The sequence below is a fragment of the Oryx dammah genome, unplaced genomic scaffold (assembly GCF_014754425.2).
Source record: "Oryx dammah isolate SB20612 unplaced genomic scaffold, SCBI_Odam_1.1 HiC_scaffold_11050, whole genome shotgun sequence".
Classification (NCBI taxonomy): Eukaryota; Metazoa; Chordata; class Mammalia; order Artiodactyla; family Bovidae; genus Oryx; species Oryx dammah.
In genome coordinates this window covers 1,608,961-1,630,128 of record NW_024080444.1, presented here as the reverse complement: position 1 = coordinate 1,630,128, position 21,168 = coordinate 1,608,961, and the positions used below count along the sequence as shown (strand labels likewise).

The window sequence follows — 21,168 nt, the reverse complement described above, 5'->3', positions numbered from 1 at the left end:
CAACTTGGAGAAATACAAGCAATATCATTATAATACAATTGATATTTATTTTGTAAATATTTGTAAATACATTGTAAGCAATATTATAATACATCATGAGGTAAGTGGCACCATCAAAAACTCCTCTACTAAATAAAAATGTAATTTTTCAGATAATATCATTCAAAAATATTTACCCAGCAATTATTACTAAGTGACAGAGACTGTTTAGGCCCTAAGGATACAGTACTGAACAAATAAGAAAACAAAACAAAAACTCTACACCCTCACAGAGGTGATACAGATCTAGAGTGGGAGGAGTGAGGGACAAATAAATAATTAAACTGAAAAGGAGCCAGAGACGGCAGATTCGAGGAGTAAGCTGGGATTTGTGGTTTTAAACTGAGAAATCTGGAAAGAAAGCACTTGAGAAGAGACACGGAAGCGGCTTAGATGACATCTGTAATTAATATACTACAGGCAATAATATACATTAATACAGATGATAGTTCTGACATAGCAAAACCGATGAATCTGAAGAGCACCCTACCTCCATGTGGAATCTTTGGGTTCTCAGGGAGTCTTCCTGGATCAGTTATTGAGGCCCTCACTAAAGCAACCAGACAGAACATGGCAATGCCATAGAATACTTGAAAATAAACAAATAAATAAAATCAGTATTTACCCTTCAAAATGTTTTTTGACAAGCATATTTAAAGGCTAAAAGTATATTTTAATTAACAGCATCAGCCTAAATTCTCAGAGATAAGATGGAAAAATGATTAACTCATTTCATTCATCAAATAATATTGCCAAGAGGACTTTCTAAAATATACTAATTTTAAATAGTTATTTTGCATAACAATGATAAGTGTGTTGTAAATGAGATTCTTTATTAACAGAAATTAATGGTATATTAATTAACAGAAATTAATTCTTTAATTACTACATATACTATATTTGATAGAATCAAAGCAGCATTTTTAAACCTATTCTACAATTAAACTTCTTCATTAACTCTAACTGGCTAGCTTCAAAATTACATTGGATTAGTGATGTTCAATTGCTCTTTTCCATAGAGCTTGAGATTCTTAATTTGAAAATAAAGAATCTAGAAACTTTTGAATTTTACAATGAATAACACTTTAAACTATATACATTTATACATGTACTTTAATTATCTAAATTTAAATTGTATAACAGAAACATTAAAAATACACACACACCTACATAAATAGAACTATTGTGCCAGTGTAGCTTTAAACAAAATTGTACTTGTAGACTTTGTAGAGTTAGATATGAAGATATACCAATTACCTTACCCTGAAAAACTATATATATTCTTTTAAAATGAGTAAATAATTTCATATTAATAGCACTGAATAATATTAAAAGGAAGGTTATATAATGGTATTAAACTCCAAAAATATTCACAATGAGAAAAAATCTTTAATTATACAAGAAAATAAAGATTTAGAAACTTACTTATTATTAATATGCCTGGAATATGTCCTTCTTCATAGTGAGGAAAGAGGACAATTTTGGGAATTAAAAAAAAGTTGTATAACCAGACAAAGACAATCAAACCCATGCAGCACCAACCATGTGGGTCAACAACAAAGTGAATCCGGAGACCCATTCTGCAGCCCTATGACTGCCTACCAATCCACAAGCGAAGATGAACCTAAGGAAAGGGAAAAAGAAAACAATTACTTACATAGGAAAAATTATCTGACTAAAACAAAACTACCTTATTGGCAACTATAAAATGACATGAATTTTCTTTGTACATATATTTTTGACAATATAAAACCCTTTGGAAAACAAAGGGAAGTTTTAGGCTATTCAAATTTCACCATAAGCTTCAAATAATTTAATTTCAATTTTCATTATGGATTGAGATCACAGAGTAGCTCAGCAATTCCATGTATAAGTTCAAGGGACATAAGTGCACATATTCACCAAAAGATATTATTAAAACTACTAAAAAAATCTTGTACATAAGACTAGCTGATGGTCATCCAAGTCAAGAGTACCCATCTCATGGTGGGAAGCATGTTTACTGACTGGAAAGGGACACAGGGGAAACTCTGAGGAGCTAGAAATGTTCTATATGTTGACCTGTTGCTTTAAGGTATGTATATATGTAAAAATTGAGCAATACACTTAAGATTTGTTCAATTTAATTCTTAAATCATAATAAAATGCTTAAAAATAATTTTGAAAAATTATAATAAAAAATGAAAAGTAAATACAAATTGCCAGAAATACTTAAGTTCATGGAATGAAGCCCAACTAATATTATTAATACTACCAATTCAAGAAGACTTCTGCTTAAAATGTGGGTTTTTTCAGTTCGGTGTTAACAAAAGGCTAATACATCTCACAATGAGATGCTTAAAGTTAAGATATTTCTACACAGGTAGGAAAAAATGACTTAAAATATGTCCTTTAGTAGATACAACTTATAAACCCTCAATAACAAATTACTATGTAAGGTTTGGGTTTCCCATGTGACACAGTGATAAAGAATCAGCCTGCAATCCAGGAGACGTGGGTTTGATCCCTGAAACAGGAAGATCCCCTGGAGTAAGAAATGGCAACCAACTCCAGTAGTTTTGCCTGGAAAATTTCATGGACAGAGGAGCCTGTCATGCTACAGTCCATAGGGTTGCAAAGAGTCAGACACAACTGAGCGACAGACCATGTAAGGTCTAGGCAGCAACTTTTTTACGTAAAATACAATGGAATAATACAGTAATAAACTAGTTCAATATTTCTCAAACCTGTAAGCAAACGGGAATCAGTTGAGGAGCTTTTTAAAAACACTTATTCCCAGGCCTCATTCTAGATCTACTGAATCATAATACTTTACAGAGTAATGCCCCAAAACCACTAAAATGTTCTATTGATAAAACGGTCTCCAGGTGTCTCTGATACAGTTGACTGGTATCCAGGAACCACTAATCCAGGAGCTTCACTATGACTTCAAATGTAGAGCAACGAGTTGCACTCAGTTCAACAAATACTCAATGAGCCTCCACCGTACACCAGTCACTTGCTAGACACTGTAAATACAATGATGAATAGGACATGATCTTTGCTTGAAGGAACTAACAGTCTAATGGAGGAAAAGTCATAAAATGGGTTTAATATGATATAATACATTCCAGGGATGTGGACAATATATTACTATAGGCACAAATGGGGACTAATTAAATCAGGACAAGACTCCCTGGAGCAGAGTTCAATCTTAAAAGAAGAGTAAAAGTTATCCAACCAAAGAAAAGTGACAACAGGACTGCAAACAGAAGGAAGTGTCAGAGGTATTTAAGACTTATAAACTTTTAGGGGAGAGCAAGCAGTAAGAAGTAAGGGGCTATATCATGACAAAGATGCCATTCAAAGACAATTTCTTGGGAAGCTACTAAAGCAGGGGGGCAGGGTAACATAGTGAGGTTTATACTTTAAATAAATTATTAAAGCTCTGGTGTGGAGGACGAAATTAAAGTCAACGATTCATTCGGGCTAAGAGAAGACAAAAGTCAAAACTAGTTTTGGAGAAATTAGTTGTATAATCAAACCAGTAAGCTTTTGGAGGGTATCTCCTAGATTTCTAACATATATCAGACTACTGCATTCTAGGAATAATTTACCATCAGTTGAAGAGCCTCACAGAACTACCCTTTAGAGGCCTTGCCAATGTTCTTTAAAGTTACAAAGCTACCAGGACAAAGAAAAAAAAAAGATTAAGGATTATTTAATTCTAAAAGAACACTCTTATCCTATTATCCCTAGAACCTTGAAACACCAGAAATGCAGGGGAAAAAAAGACAAGAATTCAAATGCAACACCACCCAACTCTTTAAATCAGATTTGGTCTCTTAGTATTTATGCATGAATTTTAAAATTGAAATAATGCCTAGACCTTTAAAAAAGTAAAGGCTGAGCTTCATTACCTTTTAACTAAAAAATTAAAAGATCTATCAGAATCAATAAAGTAAGGAAAGCCACAGAGCATAAAGCATGCTATTTAATTTTCTAGGTATCATTATTTTAAAAAGTCAATGAAGTCAAATGCAAATGATAAGCTATCAACATACCTAAAAAAGAGAAACATTAAAAAGAATGTTTATTTTTACAATCTGGCCAATTATCAAGTGCTAAAACAAATGACAGAAGTCTGTCTCTCAACATGATCAGTATCATTAGCTTCACGTATCTTCTTTTAATGTTTCAGTTCCACTCAGAACTAAAAAACAGACAATGAATTTCAATAATTATATAGAACAGAGTAATTTCATTACTTATTTCTAAATATATTAGTATCAGAAACAGGGACGCATAAAACCCAGCAAAACATGTAGCAAAATTATCAAATACTTTAAACTCTATTTTCATTCTCCTCTACCAGAGAATAACAATTTTTTCTTATCATTGCAACACATTCCTCACAACAGAAACTATTAATGAAAAGCACAGTTTAAAATGTGTCTGTTTTTCCTGGATATAAACATACACAGACAACAAGCTCTGAAAGAACAAGAATCCCCAAGGAAAAGTGAGCTAAGGGTAGAAATATAAAAGAATGAACAAGTAAGACGTTGAATATTTTTTTTAAAAATACCTGATCAGTGAAAATTAGTGCCACTTAATCCTTACAACTGGACTGTAGAGACAAAAGCAGTAGCCTTCCAAGAGCTTCAAATCAGATGACAGCCGGAAATATGTAACTGGTAGGGTTGCAGGATCGCGCCTCTCAGTTAATACCTACCAGGCGTGGCTCACGGCCGAACAGAAACTATTACACATCCTGAGCAACAACCAAATTGAACACTATGTTGCTACGTGGTTTTAAGGGTGGCATCTGTAAATACTTTCATCAGCTAGAGAATTCAACGCATTAATTTGTATATTAAGTGATGAGCTCATAACTCTTTGATGTAACTAGTGGACACACCGGTACTTCAACATTTTTGAAGATTGCTATCTGGTAACTATACTTGGGTGCTGTGACCAACATCATTAATAATATAAATTACTACAGCACAACGTTTTGTTTTGTTTTGTTTTTTTTAATAAATTATAACTCAACTCTAATAAACTAGACCATGTAAATATTTACAATGTTCAACCTACTCTGGTAGGAAACCACCTTTCCTTTTCTGCCTTTTTCAGGCAACTAAATTTTACTATGTATTTTCCTCAGGAAGAATATTGAAGTCACTATGAAAAGTGACAGAAAACTATGATGGAAAATTATAACACCAGAATGCAGATTTTGGAAAATGATAAAAGTGAGCCAAAATAATTAACAAGAAATTGAGCCAAATGAGTATCTCTAAACTCACAGTTTTATATGACTCACCATGTCAGCCGGTGGTCTTACTATTGTTCCATGAATAAGAATATATATACCTCTCTCGTTCCTTCTGTCCAAAATGTCCCTGCCATTTTGTCTGCTCTATTCAAATTCAACTCATACTTCAAGGTCAATTTGACTCTCAGTCTCCATATGAATTTTTTTTTACTGGCACCTACGTTCATAGTGAATTGCTCTTTCTCTTCAAAATTTCCAATAAAAAGAAAAACTAACAGAAGAATATATATAGTAAGTGATTTTATAATATTAGAATGAGAAAGCTTTTAGTAAGACCCCATAAGCCATATTTGATCACATAAAGATTAAAATTTCTGAAGCTCAAAACAGCAGAAACAAAATTAAAAGACAAAGCATCCTTAGAAAATAGAATATACCATATTACTAGTAAGAGTCATTAAGGTAAATACATGGAGAGGCAATTCACAAAGGACAAAAAAAATCCAACGGTTAATCACTGCTGACTAGAAAAATGTGAAATCACTAGTTGTATTTTTCATCCTTTGTATTGACAAAATTTTAGAAAGACAGATGACACCCAATGTTGAAAGGGCACAGAGAAAAGGACACTTTCAATTCATTGCTGATAAGCATGTAAACTGATATAATCATCTTTGAAGGGCAATTTGGCAGTATCTATTAAAATGTCAAACACTCTGATCCAGCGGTTTTATTTCTAGTCATATCTATAAAACCATTCACTAGAGTGTACAGGTATATATACATGTAAGGATGTTCTATATAGCACTTTTTATAATCACAAAAATATGGCACAACCTAAATACCCAGGTAGGGGCTTCCCAGGTGATCTCAGTGATAAAGAATCCACTTGCCAAGCAGAAGTGAGGGGTTCGATCCCTGAGTTGGGAAGGTCCCCTGGAGGAGAAAATGGCAACCTTCTCCAGTATCCTTGCCTGGGCATCTGGTGGAATATAGTCCATGGGGTCGCAAAACACTGGACACAACTTAGCAACTAAACAACAACAAATGCCCATACAGAGAGAGGGAAATGGTCATATAATGTAAATCACAATACATCCACAGCATAGACTATTTCCAAGCTATTGCGATTTTAAAGAAGGATAGTAAGTTGATCAAAATTTGCATATGGCTTATTGGGGGCAGGAGGAGAAGGGGACGACAGAGGATGAGATGGCTGGATGGCATCACTGACTCGATGGATGTGAGTCTGAGTGAACTCCGGGAGTTGGTGATGGACAGGGAGGCCTGGCGTGCTGCGATTTATGGGGTCGCAAAGAGTCAGACACGACTGAGTGACTGAACTGAACTGAACTGACCCACATAAGTGCTGAGTGAAAAGAAGAGAGTAATATGGCAAAATCTAGGGGGGGCGGATATCTTCCTGAAAGGAGGGCAGGATAGAGGTGAACTAGGAGAAGGTATAAGGGAACTTTCTGGGGTGCCGATAAAGATCTCTATCTTGACACAAATTTGAGATATACAGGTTATAAATTTGTTGAAACCCAGCAAATGTGCACCTAATATGGGTGCATTTCATGGTATGTCAATTCACCTTTAAAAAAATTCTTTAAACCAATGCTGAACTCTAGTTAATGATATGTACACTGAAGTATTGGGAAGGAAGCACACAGATGACTGCAGTTTACTTTCAAATGGATCCCAAAAAACACGGATTAATGGATGGACTCAGAGATGGATGAGCACGTGATGTAGTTCAGTAAAACATCAGTTGTAGAATTATGGTGATGGGTATGAAGGTATTATAGCATGAAATTCTTTCAATTCTTCTGCTGAGAATCTTTCATAATTAAATGCTGGAGGGGAAAGTTACAGAAAAGTTTATGCAACGTGATTCTTCTTTTGTTAGAAAAAAAAATAATGTGTAGTTATTTCTGTATGTGTGGAAGAAAATACACCTACCAAACTGTTAACAGTGGTTATCACTAGGCTGAGGAAGGAAAGGATGGAGAGAAGGAATGCCATCACATTTTGTACGTATATTTATGTATAAGTCTAAGCTTATTAAGAAACAAGTGTGCTTGTGCTCAGTCGCTTCAGCTATGTTCAACTCTTTGCGACCCTATGGACTATAGCTCACCAGGCTCCTCTGTCCACGGGACACTTCAGGCAAGAATACTGGAGCGGGTTGCCATGCCCACCAGAAATTTTCATTTTAGCCTCTCTTTATCACTATGCATTAGCTTTATATGGAATGTTTTTCAAATTAGTATCTTTAAAAATGCAGCACAGAAGCATTAGCAATAAAGCCATATAAGACATATAATTCAGGAAGATGTTTCAATATTATTTACAGATTTTTTTTCCCCTCTGTGGAAAAAGCCTTGTTTAAGAAAATGTGGTTAAAATTTTAATATGAAAAACTTTACATAAAGTATAATTTTTTGCAAATGAAAGATTGTTAAAATTCATCTAAACATAACACTTTAAGGATACTATGCCACAGAACTAAGAAACATATTCCCATTAAAATTAAATGCACTTACCACTTGCAAATTCACTGAGATGTGTTGTAATTTTTCTGGTACTTGGATTTAGCAGTTTTATCTTGATTATTCTTTTTTTTTTAATTGCATCCCAACAAATGGATCTCTCCTCAGTAGCAGTTCTCCATGAGACTCTATTAATGGTTTAATAAAAATGATCTCACAACAATGATACAAACTGTAAACAACTGAATATTCTAACTGAAAAACACCAATTACAAAAGTTTAAATTTAGAAATAAAATGATCCAGCTCCACTTAATTCTGTCTTCATATCTAATTCCGCCAGCCCCCCAAAAATCTTTATCTGACTGCCATTATACATGAAAGTTTTCTCTTTTGAAACAACCCAGTTCCCATAAAATCAAATTAAGTGTTGTGTGTCCAGTATTTAGCTTCATCAAACTTCCTGACCACAAGTCACAAAATAACAGTAGATTCTAAGGTCACTGATCTGACAAAATGCAATGTAATATCTATCAAGAAGACTAGGACTATCTAATCACAATTGATAAACATAAAATAAAGAGTTTAAAAATAGAAGCACATATTCATTTAAATGTTTTAAGGGAAAAAGTTATCCTCCTATAATGAAATCATTAAGAGAATCAATCATTAAAGTTAATTTCTAGAGTTCAGGCTTAAACAGTAAGAGTTTGAGTTACTGTAAAGAGTTCTAGAAAACATACTGATCCAGAATTTCACTAATTCAATCACTTCTTATTGTCTATATTCCAAGCCTTGGCACTGCGTATAGATTTAAAAAAGAAAAGAGAGACCAGACCTATTCTCAACAGAGACAAACTCGTAAACAGACATGATCAACACCAACAAACACAAAGATAGAGGGCAATGGGGCAATAATGTATCTCATAGAGGAAGGGTACTGGTTCATGGGACTTTTTTCAGTCATGTGAATATTTATGTGCCTACCAGGCTGCGGTGAAAATTTTCTTTTGGTGTTGCCACCAAGAAAAGATTTCTGGAGCAAGTGAAACCTTGAAATGATGAAAAACAGAGGTTCTTCTGAATCAGAGAGCAAAGTAAGCAAAGGTATAAGGGAGGCAAAGAAAATCTAAATACACTGAAATGAGTCATTTCATATGCAAGAATCAGATAAAACATGTTAAACCTTTCGAGAACAATCATCTTTAAGAAATACAGTTCAGAACATCTAGTAGCAAATATACAGAAATACATGAGATATGTGAGTATATATTTCATAGGTATAAAATATATAACTGAAAAAGTTTAACGAAGTGATATTTATCCAGACTATATGTGATATATACTGCACTATTTTATTGTATTTCACTTTAATGAAAATATATGGTCACAGCCTACTAGACTGATTTCATGACCTACAAGCAGACAGAGTAAAAAACACTGTCAAACCATGCCAATGAGTTTGGACTTCACCCTGAAGACAGTAGTTTAGAAAATACTGAAGGATTATAGGCAAAAAAATGCCATGACGAAATGTGCATTTTAGAAAGAAGAGCAAGACTCTGAAGAACAAACTTGGGTGGATGGATAAAGCTCCAAGACTGACTATATGAAATAAGCTAGGTTTACTGGTTATTCAGTTGAGAGATGAGGGCATATGGTAAGTACCCCAAAAGCAGTAGTTTCTAAAGGAAGTAGGAAGAAGCAGGGGTAAGGATGGAAAACTTAAAAGACAGGAGGTATGCTGGAAAAGGGCAGAATAAGAACTTAAGAGTAAAACTAACAGGGCATGGTGATCAATCACACATAGGGCAGATTCTAGGATGACTCCCAAGTTTTTGGCTTAGGGTCTAGGTGAATGGTGGTACCATTCCCCAAGAAAGGAAATAAAAGACAAGTTGTGAGTTTGCTATGCATGCTGCTTACCATAGCAATAGGAACCTATTACATACAGAGGATGTGGAAGAAAATATCAAAATTATGATCACTGCATTTCCATTCCCTTTATAGACTTCTTTTTTTTAACTGCATTTTTCTCCCAAGGTCACTTTTCCTATGGATCATGATTGTTCGATTGTGAAATGTAATTTGTTTCTACTCTAGCTTGCTAAGCTAACTTAAAGTGGTCTCCATGGCTTGCACCATTGCTTCTCAGAGACAAAATACAGAATGACTTAGCAAAGGAGCTGATAGTCTAACAGCAATGAATGAACTCATCTTCTAGAAAAGACCTCAAACAGAATTAAGTGTGGTACAAGGAAGTGCTCTGAAACATGGCCGAAGTCAGTAATTCTGCTAGCGCTAGGACTCCAGGGTGGCTTCTTAACGTTTACAGCAAAACAGTAGTTTCTGTCAGTAACATTAGGTAACAGCACAAGTCAACCATCCTAGGCATTCGCCAGCTTAAAATCAAGGGAAAAAAAATCCTACTTTGTATTTACAGTTATTAGAACACATCACAGCCACAGCACCGAAAATGAGAGAAGCATTTTATCTATTCAGCATGGCCATTACTGTAGAATCAAATCTCACCCGTGTGATATAAAAGCAATCCTAGTCTTAAAAACCCAAGAAATTTTGTGACAGCAAAGAATATCTCAAAGTTCTACAACTACAAAAAGTTAATTATTTTTAACATCGCTATGTGTGAAAGACTGCAATTGATGATTTACAGGGCAAACCAAAAGAAAAAAAAAATCCTCCCCCCACAGTGTCAAAACAAAATGGTTAACATATTATACAAATATATAAAATTTAAACCTTATAACTGCAGCTTTAAATGAATCTTAAAAACATAAATATATAACTGTATATATTTATACAGCTATTTAACTTCTAATTTTATCAACTCTGAGAAACTAGTCAAGTAATTCTACCTAAAATATCTGGATATAGATGTCATTAATAATTAGCCAAATAGGTCATGCAATTTTTAAAATATCACAGAGGTATTCAGTTTATTTTAACAGAGTAGGAAATTAATCTTAAATGTTTAAGACAGTCACATTCAAATTATGACAGAGCCTTTTATTAGCTCTTTAAGCTTCAGTTTCTTTTCAAGCTTCAGTTTAACCATCTCTAATATGGTGATTAAAATATCAACACACAAGGTGACTGTCATACCTAAAGGAGAAATTGCCTGGCAAATAAGAAACACCTCCAACAATGGTAATTTTAAATGGGAGTTTGTAAGGGGAAGGAAGGACTTAAAGATGAATTTTACATGTAGTCTTAAAAACTCCAAGATGAAACAATGTTTCTGGGTTGCCATCATTAAAGCAGTGATTTGAGGTGGCGCTAGAGACAGGTAAGAGATGCAAGCTCAATCCCTGGGTCAGGAAGATCCCCTGGAGGAGGGCATGGCAACCCACTCCAGTACTCTTGCCTGGTAAATCCCATGGACAGAGGAGTCTGGCGGACTACAGTCCATTGGGTTGCAAAGAGTCGGACACAACTGGAGTGACTTAGAGGCACGCACAATTTAACTATACCCAGCTATCTATTTTTTCTAACACCAGAATCTGAGAACTACTTGTCAAGGGATGTGAAACCTCAGACAGTATACAGCCTTTTCCCTCGCATCATACTATAAGCACGTAGGGAGGTTGTATTTCCACCAGGCAGGCATGCATGAGGTCTCTTCAAGCAAAAAACCAAAAACAGAGATTTGATCTAAAAATAGAGTGACTGAGCTAAATCTTTTTCAGGTAAAAGTAGAAGGCCTGGTGAGTTAAGGAATGAAGCATGGGAGAAAATCAGGACCTGATTTCAAGACCTAAGGAAAAATACAGAATTATAATTGGGAATTCTGGCCCATCTGCTAAGGTCTCCAGGAAGACCCCGTGAAAATATGGGTGAACAAAGTGTCCAACCTGTACCACTGATGGTTTCAAGAATCCACTTCCTAGAACAAGTCTTTAAGTCTCTATATTCTGGGCAGAACTGAACATAAGCTGAGGCTCTTCTGTGTATCTGCTTCATAGGTGAAAAAAAAAAAGTAAATTAATACCATTATTAAAAGTATTGCAATACAGCGACTTCCAACAAAAAACAAACCTCCTAACAAAAAAAAAAATAATAACTCAAAAGGTGTGGGATGATATGAATTAAAGCCTACCTAATATTGTTTCAGTCAGTACAAACGGCCTATGTGGGACTCTTCATTTAGGAAAAGGGACAGGGCAGCCAGGAAAGAACTGGTATTAAATGCAGGGTAGGGACAGAAGCTCCCTACCTTTGAACAAAGGTAACTTCTGCTCAAAAAACAGCACAAGGACAAAACCTTCAGCTACAGGAAAAGCCAGAAATAAGGCTCTGGCATTTCCTGGATGTGAATTAGGCATGTTCTTCCATGAGGAAAGGCAAGTCAGCTACTTATCCCTATCTAGTATCCACTGTACCAAGAACAGATTGGCGGGGGAAGCTAAATTAGATTTCCTTCACACCAGGCTTTACCAAAGCAGGCAAAAAAAAATCTCTCCTTGCTTGCTGAAGCTGAAAATCCTACAACAGTAAAAAAAAAAATTTTTTTAAGTTATTTACTCCATAATTACTGATAAAAGGCTTAAAATCAGAAGTCAGGTTGAAACCACAGTGGAGCATGTTAAGTTAAAATTAAAATTAAATGAGTCAGTGAGTAGTAAAATACTAATTTTTACCTAACCTGCCCTTTTGTGGAAGTGGTAGCAACAGAGAGAGAGCAGAAACTTATTCAGTTCTTAAATGGACAAAGTTAACCCACTTGGGTGAAAATGCACCAGGAAACAGGGGTCTTAAAGGCAGAAGACAAACTTTACAAATATCACATTTTTTCGCCAGAGTACCTCAAAAGAGGGAAGTAAGTTAATAAACTACCAACTACTTTGGGACAGGTAGCTAACAATGCAAGTAGTGCTATTTTGTATCTATTAAGATGTGCTTTTCAAACTAGGCTAACTCAATTTCAGTTCAGTTCAGTTGCTCAGTCGCGTCCGACTCTTTGCGACCCCATGGACTGCAGCACACCAGGCCTCCCTGTCCATTACCGACTGCTGGAGTTTACTCAAACTCATGTCCATTGAGTCAGTGATGCCATCCAACCATCTCATCCTCTGTCGTCCCCTTTTCCTCCTGCCCTGTCTTTCCCAGCATCAGGGTCTTTTACAATGAGTTAACTCTTCGCATGTGGTGGCCAAAGTATTGGAGTTTCAGCTTCAACATCAGTCCTTCCAGTGAACACTGAGGACTAATCTCCTTTAGGAATGACTGGTTAGATCTCCTTGCCGTCCAAGGGACTCTCAAGAGTCTTCTCCGACACCAGAGTTCAAAAGCATCAATTTTTCAGCGCTCAGCTTTCTTTATAGTCCAACTCTCACATCCATGCATGACTATCGGAAAAACCACAGCCTTGACTAGACGGACCTTTGTTGGCAAAGTAATGTCTCTGCTTTTCAATATGATGCCTAGATTGGTCATAACTTTTCTCCCAAGGAGTTCAGTTCAGTTCAGTCAGTTCAGTAGCTCAGTCGTGTCCGACCCCTTGCGACCCCATGAATCGCAGCACACCAGGCCTCCATGTCCATCACCAACTCCCAGAGTTCACTCAGACTCACGTTCATCGAGTCCGTGATGTCATCCAGCCATCTCATCCTCTGTCGTCCCCTTCTCCTCCTGCCCCCAATCCTTCCCAGCATCAGAGTCAATGAGTCCACTCATTTCCAATGAGTCAACTCTTCGCATGAGGTGGCCAAACTACTGGAGTTTCAGCTTTAGCATCATTCCTTCCAAAGAAATCCCAGGGCTGATCTTCTTCAAAGGAGTAAGTGTCTTTTAATTTCATGGCTGCAGTCACCATCCGCAGTGATTTTTGGAGCCCCATAAAATAAAGTCTGCCACTGTTTCCACTGTTTCTCTGTCTATTTGCCATGAAGTGATGGGACCAGATGCCATGATCTTAGTTTTCTGAATGTTGAGCTTTATGCCAACTTTTTCACTCTCCTCTTTCACCTTCATCAAGAGGCTCTTTAGTTCTTCTTCACTTCTGGTTCCAAATAGGAAAAGGAGTACATCAAGGCTGTATATTGTCACCCTGCTTATTTAACTTATATGCAGAGTACATCATGAGAAACGCTGGGCTGGAAGAAGCACAAGCTGGAATCAAGATTAACGGGAGAAATATCAATAACCTCAGATATGCAGATGACACCACCCTTATAGCAGAAAGTGAAGAACTAAAGAGCCTCTTAATGAAAGTGAAAAAAGAAAGTGAAAAAGTTGGCTTAAAACAACATTCAGAAAACTCTACTTACCAAAAAAATTACCAAAAACTCTTAACCAAAAAAAAATCAATATTCTAATAATAATAAAGACGTGTTTTTCCATTTATTTTTGTCATTCACCTATATTTTTTAACATTTTCGACTTTAATAAGACGTATTAATGCACTGACTTTTCTCGACGATAAAGTGCCATTTGTTTTTAGTGTGTTTGAGAAACTGAAACTGAGTCCTAATGTTTCACTACAGTAAAATAAAATGCCTTCATTCCTTAATACAAAAGTAAAGCTGAGCTTAGGGGACAACTGGCTGGTAATACAAATAGCTTTTCCTTTGCCTTCCCTGTTATGTCTGGTAGAACTGATAACATCACTATGTAGTCTTCTACACTGAGAAAGATTTTATTGACTCACATTCAATTACAATTCCTGAAAAAAAAGCTCCATGGAGACATTACTAGACTTCTCAATTCATTTCTTCACTAATACATGGCATTATTTTACCCATGTGCTTTTCCACAGGCTCTGAATCCATCTCTATGAATTAGAGAAATCAGGCAGTGAGTAAAAAGAAGCACAAAATTTTATGATTCACTGATTACTTCTTAAGAACCTACCTGTTAAGCTGATGGTTCCATGTTTGCATTTTTAAATGCTTAAATTTCTTTCATTAAGCAAAACACCCCAGAGGTAGGCAATGTGACACAGTTATCATTTCATTTAAAATACACTCTAGTTCATTTATTTCAACTATGGCTTCAAAAGTATGCTAAATTAAACAGAAATCACAACAGTTTAAAAGGACTTAATATAATCCTATTGTTTGATCTCCAAATGAGGAATTCTGGAATAGTACTACACCAAATATTATGCTGGAGAAGGCAATGGCACCCCACTCCAGTACTCTTGCCTGGAAAATCCCATGGACAGAGGAGCCTGGTAGGCTGTAGTCCATGGGGGTCGCAAAGAGTCAGACACGACTGAGCAACTTTACTTTCACTTTTCACTTTCATGCACTGGAGAAGGAAATGGCAACCCACTCCAGTGTTCTTGCCTGGAGAATCCCAGGGACTAGGAGCCTGGTGGGCTGCCTTCTATGGGGTCGCAGAGTCAGACACGACTGAAGCAACTTAGCAGCAGCAGCAAATATTATGCTAAAAGTATGGATTTATACATTTTTGGTTCTATATTGATATAATTTTACTAATACTTCTTCAGGTATCTTTAACATGTTAATGGGTCTTAAATTATTTACAAACTTAGCATATTCCAAATAAGCACAGGACAGCTAAAATAAGGCTTAAAGAATTTGGCCCAACTTCCTGGTTGCTCAGATGTTAAGGAGTCTGCCTGTAAGGAGGGAGACCTGGGTTCAATTCCTGGGTAGGGAAGATCCTCTGGAGAAGGAAATGGCAACCCACTCCAGTATTCTTGCCTGGAAAATCCAATGGATGGAGTAGCCTGGCAGGCTACAGTCCATGGGGGTCACAAAGAGTCGGACAGGACTGAGTGACTTCACTTCACCTGGTTGTATAGATGAAAAATGTCATTGGTCACTGACCTACCCATGAAACCCCAGCTAGACAGTGACCGAGTTTTTCTTTCCACAACACCAAATTATTTGGTTCTTTCTTTCTAACTGATTTCTCATCTTATCTTTTCAAAAATAGTTTTTGCCATGACAACACAGCACACCTAAGGCAAAATAAAGCAACTCTCTGGATTTTATTCTTAAAAAAAAATCTGAGGAGTTGGAAGGATTTAACAAGACATTACATCAACAGCCTTTAGTCAAGGAATGGCATGTACTGAACAGACATCAAATGAAAATTATTATTACTTTTTACTTCAAGGAAGGTAGTGAATATTTAAAGTACGCATATTAGCATAACAGATCTTGGATCCATTTGACAAATACTTTCAATCTGCGTGCTTAATTATACTTACTGGTCTTTATTTTATACTGTAACTTTACACTATGATTTATGACCCGCCCACAACGACCTTGACTTTTTTCCTCTTGTACTTTTATAGATGGCTATACTGAAATATTTTCAAATAATAACCAGTCAGGTTCCCTTCGCCCTAGAGGTACAGACATCCTCCACTGACTCACAAAGGATCTTAATACATGACCCAAATACAGCTTGAAAAAGACCACAGCATTAAATGGTTAAAATTCAGTGGCCTATTATAGTGAATGGTAACAAGTGCAAACTGCTGCCATCCGTAAGCCATTTCTCAAAACCACTCTTAGATCTGGGGGAGGGAGGCAGAAGGTCAGCAAAGGAGCAAGTTGTTTCTCCTCTCGCAAATCCTCTGAAGCCTCACCCCAGCGATCTGGAAATGAATGAAAAGCCGTGATGGCAGGAACAAATCCCAGATCTCTAGCAGGTCTCCGGGCGTGGGTACAGAGACGGGAAACTAGAGTTCATACGTGAGAAGCTCAGGGCACAGATTTTTTACACCACACAAACAAAAAACTACCCCAAACCATCTAGACTGGAACAGGAAACCACCAAACTACCAGTAATGGGAGGGGCAGCTGGCGGGTGGCTGCAGCTCCCTGGCTGAAGATGCTGGGAGAAAGGCCAGACCCCAGGGGGGCAGGGCACGGAGAAAACCCGGGGCTCTGAGCGGGGGTGAGGGCAGGTGCGGGCAGGGGACAGCGTGCGGGGCAGGGCGCGGGGCTGGGGCGGGCGCCGGGCTGCCGTGGCGTTCCGCGCCTGCACACACTCACCGGCGCCGGGGGCTCGCTCTCCCCGCTACTGCTCTCGCGGCTGCAGGCGGCTCTTCCCCCTTCACCTCCGCCTCCTCCTCCTCTAGTCCCGCCGCCGCCGCCCAGCCGGGCCTGCGCTCCCCTTCCGCTTCCGGAGCCAGAGCGCCGGGCTGGCGGGATAGGTGCACCCGCCCGCGCGGTGGAGTGACCGGTTGCGGTTGTCGCCGCGGTCCCCACTGCGCGCCCGGGAGCCGCGATGGGAGCCGCCGAGGGCCCAAAGACCAGAAATCGCGCTTGGGGCGGGCGGAGACTCGCCGCGGCCACGTGCCCCCGGACCGCCGCTACCCAACACTAGCACCTGACGCACCTCGGCGCCGCCGCCCTCCCTGGCGGCCACCGTCCCAGCTTTGCCCAGGCCCTCCTCCTTCCACACCGTCCCCAGTCTCCTGAGTGACTGGAGAGGGGCCTTTCTTTAAAGATCGCCTTTATCCTCTTTCCTTCGAAAGGGCTGTCCCTCGGGCCTCTCTACCCCTAACTCACACTGGATGGCCCCTGGTACCTTGCCTCAAATTACAGTCCCCAGCATCATTATCCTCAGGAAACTTGTTAGAAAGGCGCCATTTCAGGCCCGCCGAATCAGTATCTGCATTTTAAGAAGGGTTACAAGTGCTGCCTACACGTGCACCTTGAAGACTGAAAGGCACTGGACTCTAGTGTATGGTCTTGCCCACTTCAGACCCTCTGTCTAACAAGAGCCAGAGTTGCCCAAGACAACCAAGATTTTTCTTTTTCCTGTCGGCAACCAAAATTCGTAGTGAAACAAGCTTTACTTTGTGTTTGTAATCCAAAAATTACTGGCTTTCCCATCCCTGCAACCTACGAAAAACACATTGACTCAACACTGCAAATAATCCACCTCTCAATCTCAATTCGTATCTTCACCCAACACCAAAGATAAAACCTTTACTCTCTCACTCACCTCTGCTGAACAGGTCTTTGGGAAGGTTGCTGGATCCTTGTGTCTATCTGCCACAGGAGAAATAATGTGTGGATTGGGGGGAGGGGGGTGGAATTCTACTTGCTGAACTCTAAGGAGAAGGCAATGCACCCCACTCCAGTACTCTTGCCTGGAAAATCCCACAGACAGAGGAGCCTGGTGGGCTGCAGTCCATGGGGTCGCTGAGAGTTGGACACGGCTCAGTGACTTCACTTTCACTTTTCACTTTCATGCATTGGAGAAGGAATTGTCAACCCACTCCAGTGTTCTTGCCTGGAGAATCCCAGGGAAGGCGGAGCCTGGTGGGCTGCCATCTATGGGGTGGCACACAGTTGGACAGGACTGAAGCAACTTAGCAGTAGCAGCAGCAGCTGAACTCCAAAATCTGAACTCTACAGAATGGCATTGAACGCTCTTCACAAACTGGTCCCTACCTATCCCTCCAGTCCTACTCTACCTCTCTTGCTTCTGAATCTACCCTTCCTAAAAGACCCTCCATCTTCCTCTCATGATCTTAATTCTATCCAGACCTGGCACTCAGCTCAAACCCTGCCAGCCCAGAGTTCCTCTCTCTCTCAATATAACACACATTGTAGTTTAGTTTGGACCCTTATGTTACCTTGTTTTGCTAGGTATTTTCAAACGTGTTATGTCCTGGTTTCTGAATTAGTTACAAATATAAGACCTTGCAATCTTAAAGTCTTACATTGGTGGTTATCAAAGTGTGGTTCCCACACCAGCAGCATCAGAATCAACTAGGAACTTATCAGAAATTCATGTTCTCCAGCCACACCCAGACCTACCGACATAGAAACTTTGGGGGAGAAGCCCAACAATCGGTGTTTTAATAGATCTGGGAAAGACTAGAGATCTCCTCAAGAAAATTAGAGATACCAAGGGAACATTTCATGCAAAGATGGGCTCAATAAAGGACAGAAATGGTATGGACCTAACAGAAGCAGATATTAAGAAGAGGTGGCAAGAATATGCAGAAGAACTGTACAAAAAAGATCTTCATGACTGAGATAATCACGATGGTGTGATCACTCACCTAGAGCCAGACATCCAGGAATGTGAAGTCAAGTGGGCCTTAGAAAGCATTACTACGAACAAAGCTAGTGGAGGTGATGGAATTCCAGTGGAGCTATTTCAAATCCTGAAAGATGATGCTGTGAAAGTGCTGCACTCAATATGCCAGCAAATTTGGAAAACTCAGTAGTGGCCACAGAACTGGAAAAGAACAGATTTCATTCCAATCCCAAAGAAAGGCAATGCCAAAGAATGCTCCAACTACCACACAACTGCACTCATCTCACACGCTAGTGAGGTAATGCTCAAAATTCTCCAAGCCAGGCTTCAGCAATACGTGAACCGTGAACTTCCTGATGTTCAAGCTGGTTTTAGAAAAGGTAGAGGAACCAGAGATCAAATTGCCAACATCCACTGGATCAACAAAAAAGCAAGAGAATTCCAGAAAAACATCTATTTCTGCTTTACTGACTATGCCAAAGCCTTTGACTGTGTGGATCACAATAAACTGTGGAAAAGTCTGAAAGAGATGGGAATACCAGACCACCTGACCTGCCTCTTGAGAAACTTGTATGCAGGTCAGGAAGCAACAGTTAGAACTGGACATGGGACAACAAACTGGTTCCAAATAGGAAAAGGAGTACATCAAGGCTGTATACTGTCACCCTGCTTATTTAACTTATATGCAGAGTACATCATGAGAAATGCTCAGCTGGAAGAAGCACAAGCTGGACTCAAGATTGCCAGGAGAAATATCAATAACCTCAGATATGCAAATGACACCACCCTTATGGCAGAAAGTGAAGAGGAACTCAAAAGCCTCTTGATGAAAGTGAAAAGGAGAGTGAAAAAGTTGGTTTAAAACTGAACATTGGGAAAATGAAGATCATGGCATCTGGTCCCATCACTTCATGGAAAATAGATGGAGAGACAGTGAAACAGTGTCAGACTTTATTTTGGGGGCTCCAAAATCACTGTAGATGGTGATTGCAGCCATGAAATTAAAAGACACTTACTCCTTGGAAGGAAAGTTATGACCAACCTCGATAGCATATTCAAAAGCAGAGACATTAGTTTGCCAACAAAGGTCCGTCTAGTCAAGGCTATGGTTTTTCCAGTGGTGATGTATGGAGTTGAGAGTTGGACTGTGAAGAAAGCTGAGCGCCAAAGAATTGATACTTTTGAACTGTGGTGTGGGAGAAGACTCTTGAGAGTCCCTTGGACTGCAAGAAGATCCAACCAGTCCATTCTAAAGGGGATCAGTCCTTCATGTTCATTGGAAGGACTGATGCTAAAGCTGAAACTCCAATACTTTGGCCACCTCATGCAAAGAGTTAACTCATTGGAAAAGACCCTGATGCTGGGAGAGATTGGGGGCAGGAGGAGAGGGGATGACAGAGGTTGAGATGGCTGGATGGCATCACCAACTCAATGGACATGAGTTTGAGTAAACTCTCGGAGTTGGTGATGGACAGGGAGGCCTGGTGTGCTGCGATTCGTGGGGTGGCAAAGAGTCGGACACGACTGAGCAACTGAACTGAACTGAACTGAATGCATGCTCATTTTAAAAGGACTAAGTTGGAGTGCTACCCTGGTGGCTCATCGGTAAAGAATCTGCCTGCCAGTGCAGGAGACATGGATTCAGTCCCTCATCTGGAAGATCGCACATGCTGAGGAGCAACTAAGCCGGTGTGCCACAACTGTTGAGCCTGTGCTCCGGAGCCAAGAGCCAGAGCTCCTGAAGCCCACATGCCCTAGAGCACATGCTCTGCAACAAGAGAAGCCACCGCAATGAGAAGCCTGCGCACCACAACCAGAGAGTAGCCCCTGCTTGCCACAATTGGAGAAAAGCCCATGCAGAAATGAAGACTCAGCACAACCAAAAATAAATAAGTGAAATAAATAGAAAATTAATGAGTTGGAATATTACCTGTTAATCCCAAAGGAACTCATTGATGGGGTTGATTTGGCTATATGCAAGGTTTTTTGCTTTTCAGATGGAGAACTAAGCTCCTTCATTCACAAATAGCTAGGTTTGAAGGTTGTCACACTTTTGCTTTTGGAAGAATTATCATTGTTTACCACAATGCTTTTGATGTAGTAGGATTTTTATAACTGGATTTGTTTGAAAAGAAAGAGGTCATAGTGATAGTCACTTTGAGGAAGAGAAAACATGTGACATTTTACCCCCCATTTAAACCCTGGTACTGAAGTGCATATTATTTGGCTGTCTCTTAGTATACCCTCATGAAAGAGAATAATCTGTGGCAAATGATCTCAACAGGTGCCAAAATGAGACTTAGTTGATGAGCATGTGAATGCACGTGACATGGGACTGTATTGCTGTTCGTGCATCTTTAAAATATTATTAGTCAAATCA

At 38.9% G+C, this 21,168-nt stretch overlaps 1 protein-coding gene across 5 annotated transcripts in view; it reads right to left on the bottom strand.

The window, feature by feature from the left end:
- The window catches only part of LOC120860240 (palmitoyltransferase ZDHHC21), a 71,167-nt gene extending 54,254 nt beyond the window's left edge, over positions 1 to 16,913 (bottom strand). The window contains exons 1-5 of one of the 5 annotated variants that reach the window (XM_040236032.1): positions 16,784 to 16,889; positions 7,846 to 7,979; positions 4,607 to 4,792; positions 1,465 to 1,663; positions 530 to 628 (exon numbers count right to left, since the gene is read on the bottom strand). In XM_040236032.1, coding sequence (XP_040091966.1) covers positions 530 to 628; positions 1,465 to 1,618 — 253 coding nt within the window. In that variant the 5' untranslated portion in view covers positions 1,619 to 1,663; positions 4,607 to 4,792; positions 7,846 to 7,979; positions 16,784 to 16,889. Of the gene's footprint in view, positions 1 to 529; positions 629 to 1,464; positions 1,664 to 4,082; positions 4,232 to 4,606; positions 4,793 to 7,845; positions 7,980 to 12,024; positions 12,246 to 16,783 lie in introns of those variants that run through there. The other 4 variants (XM_040236031.1, XM_040236030.1, XM_040236034.1 and 1 more) reach the window with 4 other exon arrangements.
- Positions 16,914 to 21,168: the final 4,255 nt, after the last annotated feature.